The sequence below is a fragment of the Canis lupus genome, chromosome 27, assembly GCF_048164855.1.
Source record: "Canis lupus baileyi chromosome 27, mCanLup2.hap1, whole genome shotgun sequence".
NCBI classification, from domain to species: domain Eukaryota; kingdom Metazoa; phylum Chordata; class Mammalia; order Carnivora; family Canidae; genus Canis; species Canis lupus.
In genome coordinates, this window is record NC_132864.1 from 38,279,422 (window position 1) to 38,295,664 (window position 16,243).

The 16,243-nt window shown below is 46.4% G+C and overlaps 1 protein-coding gene across 1 annotated transcript in view; it reads right to left on the minus strand.

Moving 5' to 3' along the window:
- Positions 1 to 16,243, minus strand: part of KLHL22 (kelch like family member 22) — a 39,636-nt gene that overhangs the window by 2,165 nt on the left and 21,228 nt on the right. Inside the window, exons 5-6 of the mRNA XM_072803588.1 lie at positions 9,448 to 9,640; positions 1,134 to 1,367 (exon numbers count right to left, since the gene is read on the minus strand). Coding sequence (XP_072659689.1) covers positions 1,134 to 1,367; positions 9,448 to 9,640 — 427 coding nt within the window. The remainder of the gene's footprint in view (positions 1 to 1,133; positions 1,368 to 9,447; positions 9,641 to 16,243) is intronic.

The window sequence follows — 16,243 nt, forward strand, 5'->3', positions numbered from 1 at the left end:
AAAATTAAGAATACACTTATGCGGCGCCTGGGTGGCTCAGTTGGTTAAGTCTGCCTTTGGCTTGGGTCAGGATCCCGGGGTCTCTGCTCACGCCTGCTTCTCCCTCTCCCCCTCCTTGTGCTGTCAAATAAACAAATAAAATATTTTTAAAAATAATAAAAAGAATGTACTTATATTGTTTCAAGTTATTAAGTTGGTGGTGATTTGTCATGGCCACGATAGGAAACTGATCCACGAGAGCCGAGGGGTTCTCACCACTCAGAGCCTGTTAAAACAGACTGCTGAGCTCCACCCCTGGAGCTTCCAATTCAGTGGATCTGGGATAGGACCTGAGAACCTACATTCTAACAAGTTCCCAGTGATGCGGATGCTGCTGTTCTGGGACCGCACTTTAAGCAGAGCTCTCACCTAAGAAAACAATCCAAAATACCTGAAACACACTACAAAGTAAATATTATTTATGTTACTTGGAATAGCTAAACTTTGGACCAATCCAAATGATGCACCAACATGACAGGATTCTGCATGGCCACTAAGATGGGGCAGTGGCTACGGAAATTGTGTATTAAACTGGAAAACAGCCACCACAAACTTTAGCCAGAAGCAGGAGAAAGCTCTTTACCTACAACGAGGGGGAAACCACGCACAGAGAGGACTAAAGAACAGTGGCACCAAGTAGGATTATGGGCACTTTTCTTCAGCCTTACCCATTATTCAAAGGTTCTGCAATTCGGTTATACTAACTTTATAATTGATGTTTTCAATAATAAAAACAAATGAAAGTACCCTGCCTCATACTATAAAGGTGGATACATGTCATCTGTCCAAACCCAGAAAATGTACACCACCAAGAGCAAACCCTGGTGTAAACTGTGGTGTTGGGGTAAGAACATGTCACCGTGGGTTCATCGATTGCAACAAATGTCCCACTCTGGTGGGGAAGACCATGTGTGCAGGGATGAGGGTATACGGGAAATCTCTGCACTTTCTGTTCAATTTTGCGGAGAATCTAAAACCACTATAAAAAATAAAGGCTACTTAATAAAAAGCCAGACATGTGGCACATAAATTTTCATCCAAAACAATTGGAAGGGATGGGAAGAATATGTGTGGGGTGGCCCAGCTCTGCTCACCTGGTGCACATCCCTCCTGTAGCCAGCGTCATTGTTGCTACCCCCGATCACGTACAGCTTGTCCAGGAGGGTAGCCATGCCGTGCCAGGCTCGCCGCACGGGCCCATCAGCCAGACTGTGCCAGGTGTTGCTGTCTGGGTCGTAGCAGTGCGTCTCCTTTAGGTAGTCTTCCCCTCTGCGGCCACAAGTAACGTACATCTTCCCCTCCAGCGTGGCGCCCGCGTGGGCATATACCTGCATGGGGCCACCAAGAGAACCAGGGATGGCTAGGAAGGAGGCAAGAGGGCCACGAGGGAAGACAACCAGGAGCCTCATGGAAGCCACTCATACCCCACAGTTGCTCTGTGCCTCCTGGTATCCCCAACTTCTTCCTCACATCCTGCTGAGAATACTCCCTGATTCGGTCCGAGTCATTCACCCTGACCTTCCCCTAAAAGGGGATGGGTCTACGGACCCAGAGATAACTCTGAGCTTCTATGAAGGGGAGAATGGAATCTCTGTCTCTCTCTTGCCCCTAAGGGAGACATCTGCATGGGGGGCTCAAAACAATCAAAGCACAGCCTTGAGAGCCAGTCACAGGAGGAGGCAGCACTTCTGGGAATATCTGACCCACCCTCAGTGGTCTGCACCTTTCCCCAACTCCCAGTACCAGCCAATCTTCCAGGCCCACTGACCCCACTTTCAAAATCTGTTCACAAACATCCAGCAGTATGGTGAGAAGAGTAAGATGCAAATTCAAACACAAAGATCAATGCCATTTTAGTGATGGTTATTTGTGGAGGAAGAAAATATACCACCCTGCTATCGACTTTGGTCCTCAGACTTTCAAGCGCACCCTGGCAGGGGGTCTCCTCCTTGCTTAGGCAGCTAGACCCCTCACACTGGTCCCTACTGCATCCAGGACCTCCTCTCTCATATCCACTTGTTCAACCCACCCCAAGCAAGGCTTCCGCACATGGGCCCCAAGGCAGAGCACTATGTTTTTTGGGGGTAGAGGAGGTGTGGAAGCTCTGGGGCTTGGGTTACAGAGCCAGCCACCAACACTCGGGCTATGTGGTGACACAGCAAAGGGCTGGAGAGGTAGACAGGGTGGAGAACAGGGGACAGAGCAGTTCACAGGACATAAACCAAGGGCTTGAGTTTTTTCTCATCAATGTGGGGGTCTGGGGAGGTCTTGGTGTTTAGGTTTTTTGGTTTTTTTTTTTTTAATTAAACTTTTCATTTTGAAGTATAGACTCACATGTAGTTTTAAGAAAATAATACAAATGCCATGTACCCTTTACCCAGGCCCCCAGTGATATGAGCTGGTACAACTCCAGCCCAACGTGACTCTAGTACAACCAGGATGCTGACACTGACACAGTCAAGACACAGGACACTTCCATCTTCACTAGGATGCCTCCTGTTGCCTTTTTTTTTTTTTTTTAAAGATTTTATTTATTTATTCATGAGAGAGAGAGAGAGAGGCAGGCAGAGACACAGGCAGAGGGAGAAGCAGGCTCCATGCAGGGAGCCTGACATGGGTCTCAATCCCGGGTCTCCAGGATCACGCCTCGGGCCAAGGGCGGCGCTGAACCGCTGAGCCACCCGGGCTGCCCCATGTTGCCTGTTTGTAATCACACCCACATCCCCCCTGCCCCAAACCCCTTCTTTAATCCCTGTCAACCACCAATCTGTTTCTCCATTCCTATAATCCTGTCATTTCAAGACTGTTACATGAATGGAATCATGTAACCTTTTGAGACAGGCTTTCTATGGTACCTCTATGTTACCTAGACTGTTGCTCATATGTGTCCATAGTTCACTTTTATTGCTGAGTAGAATTCCATGCTACAGTTTGCTTAGCCATTCACCTGTTAAAGGACATCTGATTTGTTTCCAGTTTCTGGCTATTACCAATAAACCACTATGTTTGTGGTACAGAGTTTTCATTTTTCTGGGATAAATGCCCAGGATGGCAACTGCTGGGTTACATGGTAGTTGGAAGTTAACTATTTAAAGACATTGTGAAATTCTTTCCCAGTGTCTCTGTGCCAATTTGCATTCCCATCAGCCATGTATGAGCAACCAACCTACCTCCTCTGCAGCCCTGCCAGCACTGAGTGTTGCCACTAGTTTTGTTTTTGTTTTTTTGTTTTTTTTTAGCTACTCTAACAGGTAGTTTTCTCACTCTGGGTCTAAATTGCACTTCCCTAATGGCTAATGATGTTGAACATCTTCTCATGTGCTTGTTTGCCATCTGATAACCCCCTTCTTTGTTTTGATGAAGTCCCATTTATTGATTTTTCTTTTTACGGCTCATGCTTTGGGGGTCAAGTCTAAGTACCTGTTGCCCAGTCCTACATCCCAAAGATTTTCTTCTACTATTTTCCTATAAACACTATTTAGCTTTATATTTTCGAGCTAAGCCCATAAACCACTTTGAGTTAATTTTTGTATAAGGTATGAGGCTTGGGTCAATGTTTCTTTCTTACAGATTCCAAGACTCTCATATAATTTGTTGAAAAATTATCTTTTCTCAGTTCAATTGCTTCTGCACCTTTGTAAAAAAAATCAGATGGACTGGGATGCCTGGGTGGCTCAGCATTTGAATGCCTCCCTTTGGCCCAGGGCATGATCCTGGAGTCCCGGGATTGAGTCCCACATCAGGCTTCCTGCTTATCTCTCTGCCTGTGTCTCTACCTCTCTCTGTGTCTCTCATGAATAAATTAATAACATCTTTTTAAAAAAAAATCAGATGGTCTTATTTGTGTGGGCCTATTGTGGATTCCCCATTCTGTTGCACTGATCTTTGTGTCTATCCCTCTGCCAATAACACAGTGGTAAATCCTGCAGCTAGGTAGTAAGTCTTGAAATCGTGTAGACTTATTCTTCCCACTTTATTTACAAAATTGAGGTATTCTAGATCCTCTGCACCTTTCCATGTAAATTTCAGAACAGTCTCATCTATATTTACAAAAACTGTTGCTGAAATTTTGATATGAATTGAGTTAAACACCATGTATCAATCTGGGAAGAATTGACATCTTTTTTGAGTTTTCCAATCCATGTACATAGTATGTCTCCCCACTTATTTACATTTTATTTCCTTCATCAGCATTTTATTATTTTTAGCATATACATTCTTTTAAGTGTTATTAAATTTATACCTAAGCATTTCATTTTTAGGAGTCATTATAAATAGCATTCTTTTTCATTTCAGTGTCCACATGTTCATTGCTAATATACAAAAATGCAATTAATTTTTGCAGGTTTGTCTCATATACTACAATCTCACTGAACTCACTTATTAGTATATGTGCTGCCAAAGTGAGTACTGAACTCACTTATTAGTCCTAGGAATTTTTTTTTTTTTTTTGGTAGATCCCTTTAAGACTGTATGTATGTATGTATTTATTTGAAAGAGAGAATGTGTACACAGGGGGTGGGGCAGAGGAAGGAGGAGAGAGAACCTCAAGCAGAATCTGTGTTGAGCATGGAGCCAGACATGGAATTCGATCTCATGACCCTGAGATCACGACCTGAACTGAAATCAAGAGATGGACACTTAACCACTTTAGCCACCCAGGTATCCAGGCAGATTCTTTTAGATTTTAGACAACTGTTTCATCTTTAGGGTTAGTTTTATTTCTTCCCTTTCAATATGAATGATTTTCTTTTCTTGCCATACTTCACTAGCTAGACCCTCCAGGACTATAATGAATAAGAGTGGTGAGAGCAGACATCCTTGCCCTGCTCCCTACCTCAGTAAAAACATTCAACTCAGTCTTTAACTATTATTATTATTTTTTAAACATATTTTTCTTTTTTTAAAGACTTTTATTTATGCATGAGAGACATAGACAGAGAGAGAGGCAGAGACACAGGCAGAGGGAGAAGCAGGCTCCATGCAGGGAGCGTGACGTGGGACTCGATCCTGGGTCTCCAGGATCAGGCCCTGGGCTGAAGGTGGTGCTAAACCGCTAAGCCACGGGGGCTGCCCTCTTTAACTATTAAACACAACATCAGCATTAGGATTTTTATATATGGTCTTCATCAGGTTGAGGAAACTCATTTCTATTCTTATTTTTTGAGTTTGATCATGAATAGATGCAAAATATTGTCAAATCCTTTTTCTGCTTTGATATGATTATACGATTTTTAACATAGTGGATTATACAGATTAAATTTCAAATATGGAACTAGCCTATCTACTATCTCTGTAACCAACTCCATTTGTTCATTTCTTTTATCAAGGGGGGATAATTCTATTTGCTAATATTTAGTGAAGGATATTCATATGTATATTTATGGGAGACTTATCTTTTTTTGGTACTGTCTTTGTCTGGTTTTGCTATCAAGTTAATATTAACCTCATAAGATGAACTGGGAAATATTCTTTCCCCTTCTATTTTCCAAAAGAAAAACAAAAACAAAAACCCCCGCAGAACTGAAGTTAACTTTTCTTTAAATGTTTAGTAGAGGGCGGCCTGCGTGGCTCAGTGGTTTGGCGCCGCCTTCGGCCCAGGGCCTGATCCTGGGGACCCGAGATCGAGTCCACGTCGGGCTCCCTGCATGGAGCCTGCTGCTCCCTCTGCCTGTGTCTCTGCCTCTCTATGTCTCTAATTAATAAATAAATAAAATCTTTAAAAACATTTAAAAAAATGTTTAGTAGAATTCTTATTAAAACAATCTAGACCTGGACATTTCTTTTTGGGAAGTTTGATTTCCTTTTTTTCTTCTTTTTTAAAATATTTTATTTATTCATGAGAGGCACAGAGAGAGGCAGAGACATTGGCAGAGGGAGAAGCAGGCTCCTCATAGGGAGCCCAATGTGGAACTTGATCTCAGGTCCTCAGGATCAAGCCCTGAGCCAAAGGCAGACGCTCAACCACCGAGCCACCCAGGCGTCCTGGGAAGTTAGATTTCCTTAAAGGTAGAAGGCTATTCAAATTATCTATTTAGTCTCGAGTCAGTTGTGTTAGATTGCATTTTTTGAGGAATTCATCTATAATCAAGTTTACATGATTAAGGTTGTTCATAGTATCCTCTTCTCATCCTTTCTATGTCTACAGGATTTGTAGTAATGTCCTATTTTATTCTTGATATTTTAAATTGTGACTTCCCCTTCTAGAATTTGTCAATTTTATTTACCTAAAGAACCAGTTCTTTGTTTCGTTGATTTTCTCTACTATTTTTCTGCTTTTAACTTCACTGATTTCTGTTCTTTAATATTTCTTCTGCTTGGTTTGGCTTTATTTCACTTTTTTTTTTCCAAGTTCTTAAGCTAGGAGCTTATACTATTGATTTGAGGATTTTTCTTCTTTAATGTATGCTTTTAGTGTCACAAATTTCTCTCTCAGCACAGCTCTAGTTGTACACCACCAATTCTGACATGCTGCCTTTCCATTTTCATTCACTTCAAGGTATTTTATTATTCCCCTTTGACTCGTGGATTATTTAGACATGTGTTGTTTAGTTTCCAATTGTCTGGAGATTTTCCTGTTAACTTTCTGTTGGTAACTCCTAGTTTGAATCCATCTGAGACAGAGAACACGCTGAGGATTTCAATTTTTATACAATGATTGAAATTTGCTTCCCATTGGTGTTACCGGCTATCAGCCTCTTTACTTACAAGTCTGAGACATACGAGGCAAAAGGAAAACCCAGGGAACACATTACTGCATGGTATTCCCCACTTCCTCAGATCCCTGGCAGGACTGCCTTCTCTCAACCGTTCTATATCTTAAGGGTTGTTTTATGTTGAGTTCAGAGTTGCATTTAGCAGGAGGAGCTGGGAAGAATACATCTACTCTATCTTCCCAAGTGTGAGCTCTCTGGGGAGGTCTTTAAGTGAGAGTTCCCGGCAGAGATCCCCTTTTTCTCCTCTGGAACACAAGAAGGCAGCACTCTGCCTGCTGCTAGGACAAGGAGTTCATGGTTTATTGGGGGCATGTCAGCAACCAGTTAATGATGCCACACTGATGGGACTCGGCATTACGGGGTCTCTAAGAAACAGGTGAGCGAATGTGACAAACATGAGGTTGTGTGACAGCCTTTTCCCTCAGTCATTCGCTATGGCTGACTGTGGGTTCTAAGTTAGCAATGAGGGCTGCATACCTGCCTTCTCCAGGACCTGTGGGCCCCCTCTGCTCACAGGAGAAAACCCCCTGCTCTCTGGCAGGTTTCCCATCTACTTCCCTGACTGCCCCTCCATAATCTTCTCATCATCCCTGCTCTTCTGAGCTGACCACAACTGTTCCCATGTCAGGCACACCATTAAGTCTTGACAAATCCTCCACATTTCTATCTCCAGGTTTGACCACTCCCGAATTTGACTTTTAATGTCGAACTGACATTTCCCATTGGAATATTTATCATGTTCTACATGGAACCTTCCCTTTTCTTTTTCATTCCCAAAATCATTTGTCCTCTTGGTTAGTGGCCTAGCCATCCACCCAGTGCTCAAACTGGAGCCTGAGCGTCTCCCATGATCTATCCCTTTTCATTCTCTAACATCTGATCCATCAGCAATTCTGGTCAGTTTATCTCCAAACTACACCAGAATCTGCCCATCATTCTCCTTCCCCACAGCCTCTACCCTAGGACAAGCCACCTTCACCCCCACCCCCTGGACAGCCCAATGGCCCTCTCCACCCTTGTCTCTTCACAATCCCTCCTCATGCCATCCCCCTTTCTCAGAATTGGGAAGGCCCCTCCTGGCCTAAGAGCTCCGTCTTTCCTCACCCAGCAGCTGCTTCCTTTAGACTTTGGTCTAACCAACATTTCAGATGGGCCTTCTCCAGTCTTTTCAGATTAGTCCTGCCAGAGCCTTCTCCTTGAGCAATGCTGAGCTCAACCTTCTCGATTTCATTATCACACTTGGCACAATAGGCAATTACTTTATTGATTAGTTTAATGGTTAAGAGTGGTCTCTCCTGTTAGGCTGTGAACATCACCGTCCAGAGGGGAACTTCTCTCATCTTTTATCACCACTGGATCCCCAGGGTTTGGTATATGGTAGGTGCTTAATAAATAGTAGCTGGATAAATGAATGGTGTGAGGGAAGGAACATTGACCTGCAGGGAGAAGTTGGTTGAAAGGTGAGGCTGCCCCTCTGTGGCCACATCAGAGAACTGCAGCTTCACCAGGAAGCCCGAGACAAAGAACCCCTGGAGTCCCCCACCCCACCTCCGACCCCAGCCCGGGTCCCCCATTCCTACTCAGTTCTTTCCAGAACAGAATTCAGAGGTCCATCAGGTCTCAAGGACCCCCTTGACCTCTCCCATGCAAAATATGTTCCTTTCTCCAGAAGGAAGGTAGGGAGTACCCCACCAGAGTGGCTTCCTTCCCCAGAGAAGCTGAGCAAAGAGCAGGCCAGCTTTCCCTGCCTGGGAGGAACTACAATTGGGAACCCCTAGCCTTGGAGGCCTTGTGGGCCATGGAGAAGGGCTGGACCCATCAGGGAGAGCCTCGGCCCCTTGAGGTTAAAGACTACAGCCTTGGGGGAATTGGAGAGGGGTGAGAGATAAAGAGAGAAGGTATTGGAAGAGGTCAGAAGGGCAGGAGCTCCTGTGGCTGGGCCTGGACAACAGCCCTCCCGCCACCCCTCACCATGCATCCCCGTGCAGTCCTCTGCCTCTAACAGTGCCCAGAGATGCCCATGGATGCACATGAGTTTTAAAACTGGCAAACAAAAAAACGAAATATACCTTCTAAAGTGTCTTTTGTCTTTTCAAAGTCCCTGCCCTCCAGGAGGCCTGGAGAGAAGTCTGAGGTTCCTGCACCCTCCTCTGTGTGTCCTTCCTGTTTAACAACATCCTTGGACACATTTTCAGCTCAGCTCAACTGAGCCAACAGACAAAGGGAAGGCTTCTGTCTACACTTGAAATGCAGTGTTAGAGCAGCTTCCTGGGGGGCACAGTCAGTTGAGCATTAACTCTTGGTTTCGACTCAGGTCATGATCTTGAGGTAGTCCTGGGATGGAGCCCTGAATCAGGCTCTGTGCTCAGTGGGCAATCTGCTTCAGATTCTCTCTCCCTCTCCCTCCCACACACTCTCTCTCTCAAATAAATAAATAACATCTTTTAAAAAATAAAAGTAAAGCAGCTTCCTGGTACCAAGGTGGTAAGACCAAGACGGAAGTGAAATTCTAGGCAATGGGATCTGGTGCAGCCCAGGGGGCTGGCCGAGACTCAGTGATCCTCTGCCCTAATCACAGTGCAGTCTTTGCAGGTACCCACTAGGCCTGATTTCCTGGTTTGGCCACCCACTCTCTGCACACCCTGGAAGGAAAGCAGGCAGGAAAAGGCCCCTCTTAGAGGGTTTTCCTTACCTCCCTCTTGAGCGGAGCCACGTAAGCCCAGGAGTTGGTGGCGGGATCGTAACGCTCCACAGCATTCAGATCATTATGGTAGTCGCGGCCCGCCACCGCATAGATGTACCTGCCCACAACACACACACACAGGTCGGCGTGCTCCTGCTGCAGGGACTGGATCTGGAACCAGCGGTTGTGCCTTGGGTCATACCTTTTGAGGGAACATGAGGGCAGTGCATCACTGACAGGCCAGAAAGTCTGCCCAGCAGGCCCACACTTCCTGTTCCACCACTGTACCCTGAACCACACACCCCCCAGCTGCCCTGACACACCAGCACATGCCCACCCACAGCCATAGCAGCAGGCTGCTACATGCCTGAACATGGGTGTGTCCCCAGCACAGAGCCTGGAAGGCATGGCCAAGATCCCCTTGCATTTCTGCCTACAATGCCAGGACCTTCTAGGGATAATCCCATGGGCGAGTTTCTAGCTCACCCATCTGTTCACCCCAGGCTGGGCCATGGCTGTTCCTACAGCCAGCTCCATCTCACCTATCCAGATCCATAGTCCCCATGGCCCTGTCCCCATTCAGGAATGCCCAGTTATGGCCTTCCCTTGGACAGACACAACAGCCTCTCAGCCTCCAGTCACAACCCACTCCTCCCTCACTTCCTGTGCCTCTCCTAAGCTGTCCTGTTGCCAGCTGGAGGAGTGACAGCCATCTCCCACATGAACTGTGGGGGCCATGAGGGAGGGATCCTGTATGATGCCTGGCACTCCCACGGGAGGGAGACACTGGGCTGGCTAGAGCATAAGGCTGGAGGAGCACTATGGACTGAGGGGCTTCCCAGGGGAGCAGCTAGAGACGGCCAGGGAAGCTGACCACCGCTGAGGTTCTACTGAGCTCCTACTGAGCCTGGGCACTGCAAAGCTTGTTCTCCTGACATCAGGGCCACCTTCATGTCCCTTTCCTCGGAGACACAGCTGTCCCTAAGCCCTGCCTTCTTTCTCCATCAATCTTTTAAAAAAGTCATATCATTGGAGCTTCATTCTGAGCTCCTTTGTGTAACCACCCCTCCCACAGCCCCTCTGAAGGGTGTCACATGCTCAACCCCTATGAGATCAACCATCCCAGGAGACCAACTATCAGCCCTTACTTCCTCCTCTTGCATGTCAGACCCATGCTGCAAAGGCCTCCCAGCCATTTCCAGCTGGCTGCTCACCAGCCCTGACCAGAACCCCCAGCTCCCTCTGCTCACTCAATCCCACACTCATCAGCAAGCCTCCAGTCATACCAAAGTCTCCACTTAGTCTAGCAGCTGAGGTCCTTCACAGGCCAGTCCATGCCTACCTTGCCAGCACTCAGCCCTGCCCCACTCCATGCCCCAGGCCTGGCACTCTGTGGGACAGCAGGCAGGTATGTTATTTGGGTGAACAGAGGATTACAGAGCCTTGAAGAACCAGGATCCTATGAGCCTGAGCCCCAAAGTCCATTCTTTCCTGGATATGCATCCGGCCTTTCCCTCTAGACATCCACTCAGGTACCAGCATCTGAGTGCCTGCTTCTGAAGCCGCCTGGCTCAACAGCTCATGCATAATTACAGCTGCTTTCAGGTAAGTGGCTCTTATTTCTCCATAGAAAGACCAACTCCAAGGGGATAAGCTGAACTTCAACTGGCTAATTAGAGAATGAACAGAGTTTTCTTTGGTCAGTGCCATATACAAGTTGGTGAAGAGATGGGTTTCATCCTTTGTCTCAAAGCACAAGTTAGATGTGCTCTGCAGCTGCTCTTTCCTGCCTGGACCTTTGGGCCAGCTCTTCGCTGCCAGCCAGGAATGACAGGAAACAGGATGCCTCAGGGGGTGAGGCTAACAGGAGAGAAAGAACATTTCTTTCACAAAGACCTAGCTCTGAGAGTTGGTCTGCCCCTGTACAGCTGGGTGCATGCAGGCGTTGGCTTTCCTCTCTCTGGCATTCATTTAATTTCCACACCTGGCCAATGGGGGGATGCCACCTGCCTATGAAAGTTATCATGAGGCCTCAGAAAGGACAACACACATGGAAAGGGTTCTTGTTAAACCAGAAGGGAGTTTGTAAAGGACTGGTTCTGGTCTATATTCCTAGACCTCACTGTAGCTCAGGGCAGATCATGCACTGTCTGCTCAATTAATTAAACAAAGATTAACAACAGTGAATCATTCAGTTACTCTGCAAATATTCACTGGCCACCCAGTGTGCATCAGGCACGGTGCTTAGTGCTGGGAATCCCAAGGGAAACTCCAGACAAGGACTCTTCTTTCTACTGTAGAGGTATAGAGAGGGTGCTACCCAGAAGTCGTGCTCTACTGGATAGCAGGGGCTGGGAGGGCACAGGTCTCTCACGAAGACCAGGAAGGGCCTCCTGAGAAGGTGGCACTTAAAAACTCAATGTCCAGGGGTGCAGCCAGTTGACAGTCTAGCTAGAGGTAGGCAACCCAGGCCAATCCAGGGGCTCAGCATTCACAGAGGTCCTGCCAACTGATGGGGCTGGCCGTTTCCCATTGCCTTTCCTGTACATGACACTCATTCATGTACATGTGTCCGCCCTCCCTCCTCCACCTCGTTTCTGATCTAGTGCAAGTCAGCATCATCCTCCAGAGTGAGACAAGCCCCACCAGATGCTTCCGCTTGCTTCCTTCTGGTCTTCTGCCCTGACAGCTTCCTCAGATGTGTTCATTTGAATTTGTGGTTTCAGATTTAACACACTCTTGCGCACGCATGTGCACGCGCACGCACACACACTACACATTCACCATACATCAATAATTTAGACACAACAGTTGTGCTCACTTCGTATCTCCCCATTGTCCTGTATTCCACATTTCTTTCCTTATTGATTTTCTGCTTTATTAGAATAAATCCTCAAGTAATGTTTTGTCTAATAAAAACTAGCTATAAAATTAACAAGGCAGGAAACAACAAATGTTGGAGAGGATGCGGAGAAAAGGGAACCCTCATACACTGTTGGTGGGAATGTGAACTGGTGCAGCCACTCTGGAAAACTGTGTGGAGGTTCCTCAAACAGTTAAAAATATACCTGCCCTACGACCCAGCAATTGCACTGTTGGGGATTTACCTCAAAGATACAAATGCAATGAAACGCCGGGACACCTGCACCCCGATGTTTATAGCAGCAATGGCCACGATAGCCAAACTGTGGAAGGAGCCTCGGTGTCCAACGAAAGATGAATGGATAAAGAAGATGTGGTTTATGTATACAATGGAATATTACTCAGCTATTAGAAATGACAAATACCCACCATTTGCTTCAACGTGGATGGAACTGGAGGGTATTATGCTGAGTGAAGTAAGTCAGTCGGAGAAGGACAAACATTATATGTTCTCATTCATTTGGTGAATATAAATAATAGTGAAAGGGAATATAAGGGAAGGGAGAAGAAATGTGTGGGAAATATCAGAAAGGGAGACAGAACGTAAAGACTGCTAACTCTGGGAAACGAACTAGGGGTGGTAGAAAGGGAGGAGGGCGGGGGGGTGGGAGTGAATGGGTGACGGGCACTGGGGGTTATTCTGTATGTTAGTAAATTGAACACCAATAAAAAATAAATTAAAAAAAATGAAAAAAAATAAAATAAAATAGAGGTGGAAATGGTAAAAAAAAAAAAAAAAAAAAAAAAAACCTAGCTATATAAGGATATAAACAATTTCAGTCCCTTTAAGGTAGATTTTGAATAGCCCTACTACAAACTCAGATGGGCCAGCTAGAGTTGATACAAAATGCTCTGGGGTCTTTGTAAAATTGGACAGACCACCTTTTGTCTGTTTCCACAACTTAAGCATTCCCATGACTCTTGGTGAAGTCCATTACAATCAAAGGAATTTTTAAAATGTATTTTAAAATACAAACAGCCATGGAAATGCTTAACAGAGAAAGCAAGTTGCTATCCTAAGTAGAGTCCAACAGGCCACAGGTGAAGCAGACAGTCGGTACAGGTCCCCCCTATCTGAACATAGGGTGTTCCTTGGAAACCTTTCACAAGCTGAAACGGCACGAAACAAAGCAAATACAATTCACATGGGAAAAAATGTGAGATTCCTAGACCCCAAAAATAACCAGTCAGGCTTTTCTGATACCTTAGGTCACACCTTGCTAATGGATGCATGAAATACATGGAGATAAAGTACAGACGCTCATAGAGTTCAGAGCTCTGGCGGCTTGATGCTGAGATGAGTGTAGTTCCGGGGAAGGTGCTGGGCAGCGCCACCACACTCAGTCAGGGGGCATGCTGCCTCTGTAAAGGCTAACTGCAAAACCAATGCTGAACACTACCTTTACTTTCAATCTTTTTGTAAAAGTAAAAACAGGCACTAATGTAGGTCTTCCACGAAAGTGGAGTAACATGGACTTTGAAGAGCCGGGGGTGGGAAGGGGGGAGTACAAATACAATTTGCTCCAAGACAGCTAACTTCTGTGCACTTCCTGCTGTACCAATGCTCTGATATAACTTGAGAAGTCTCCAACACCTCAACATGCAAACCCTAACTGCAACTTTTATCTTCTGGTATTCTGAGGGTCCGAAGATCCTAAAGCTCATAAACTAAGAAAGGGAAGAAGGGAGAGAACCAAACTCAGACCATTCAAATTAAGATCCATCTGGCAGTTTTTAAAGTCTATGAAGAGATTAATGGAACTCTCACCCTGGAGAAAGGACAGACCCCAGGGTCTTCCCCACCACGCAGGCAGACACTGCCCCCCAACCCCTCCATAGTACCTCCCCCTGCCAGGCAGGTCTCACCAACCCTACCTGCCACAATGACCCGACCTTGTCACTGGAGTCTGAGGCTGTTGGTTATCAAATATTGGTGCTGACACTAGAATTTTTCAGAGTCTGGCTTGGGATTCACAGCACATGTTCACCAATGGGAAATTCAGACCAGTCTTGAAGCAAAACTGACGTCAAGGAAGTAGAAGGGCAGACCCCGGGCAGGGAGCGGCCCTCGCAGTCGCCCTTGGGGAAGGCCCTGTGGGAAAGCCTCACAGCCTCCCTGTGCGTGCACGCCACCCCACTATATGCCAAGGGCTGGTCAACACAACACCCTGGAGGTCTATTTTGCAGGTCTGTGGGTTGCTCTCAGCAGGGAGCTCAGGCCTTGGGCCTCCAACAGGGATATAGACCCCTACAAAAGAAGCTTTGAGGCTTTTTAAGGGAAGGTTGAAGCTAGTGCTGCCACACCTACTGTGGAAGGTATTTGGTTAGGAAGAAAATGAAGATATTGTTTCCTCCTTTCTGAACTCAGCCTGTCTTGTGTTTAACTGCAAAGGAGCTGCCAAGCTTTGGGTCTCTTCAGTTTAACAGAGGTGACCACCTCTTGGGGCCCAGAGGGCAGAAGCGGCTACGGCCCTCTCCTCATGGTCACTGGTCACTAGGTCACTACGCTCACTTCTGAGAGGCAGAGGCAGAGGCAGGCCAGACTCCACCCCCACCCCCAAAGACGGAAACGTGAACGTGGGTCAGTACCTAACTCACAGCCATAGAAGCAGCTGGCAAAATCTCTCTTTGCGGTGCCAGCTTTCTTTCAGCTTGCAGATTTGCCACATGCGCCAAATCCCATGAAATCAAACCAAATACAGTAGCAGGGCCCCAGACACCTAATGGTAGCGGAGGCTGTGGAGACCTGCCCTGATTACTTTGTTCTGCCCCCCAAAATGGATTTCTGGGATCACAGCTCCATAGACTGACAGAGCTAGAAGCAGCCTACAGACCAGGACAGTCCACAAAATCCCCTCTCTTGGGTTCCTGGACTCAATTCCGATGTATGTGTTGGGGCAGGGGGCATGACATTTTCTCCACACTGATAAGCAATTCTCGGGACACCGACTAAGTGTTCTACAAGTCGACTCAATTCCAACACTATCTACCTGGAGGTAGCATCAGACCCCACAGGTTGAGGGCTCAGTCCACAAGATGGTACCGCCCCATCCTGCCTGTCTCCGCTTCAGACGCTAGTAATAAGCCCAGGCTATTATCTATGCTTCTGACCTACCAGTTAATAACATGAGGTTCCAATGACCCCCTCCAGCTCAAAATGCCAATTACAAGCACCAAGCTGTGCCTTTGACTGACTAGCTATAAATCAGAGGTTTCTAAGATCCCCCTTTCTTTGGGTTTCATTAATCTGCTAGAGTAGCTCACAGAACTCAGAGAAACATTACACTTACTAGATTAACTGTTTATTGTAAAAAGATATAAATCAGGAATACTCAGGAAGAGATGCACAGAGCAAGGTCTGGGGAAAGGGCAGGGAGATTCCAAGCTCTCTCCAGGCCCGTGCATCACTCTCCCAGCACCTCTAACTAGGTGGTCACCAACCCTGAAACTCTCCCAACCCTCTCCTTTTGGGTTTTGATGAAAACTTCACTACATAGGCACTGATTGATTAAATCACTGGCCCTTCTCTGAATGGCAGGGTTGGTTCTCCCGGTGACCATCCCCCACTCACACTCAGGGGCTTCCAAAGCCACCTCATTAACATAACAAAAGACAAAATTAGTGTTCTCCTTTTATGAAATTCCAAGGGGGGTTTTGGAAGCTATGAACCAGGACCTATAAAGACCTAACATACAGAAAAGCACATAGAGTACATCACAGTAAGCCCCACCTTCTTGGAAAACTGCCTGCTCAGAGGACCTTGGGGGACCCCATGCCTGGCAACACCCCTGACACCAGGGCAGGCAGGGGTAGTGAAATCTGGTTCAGTGATGCCTGTTGGTTTTTTGGGCTCCCTGGACAGAGGACCATATACTACAAAATA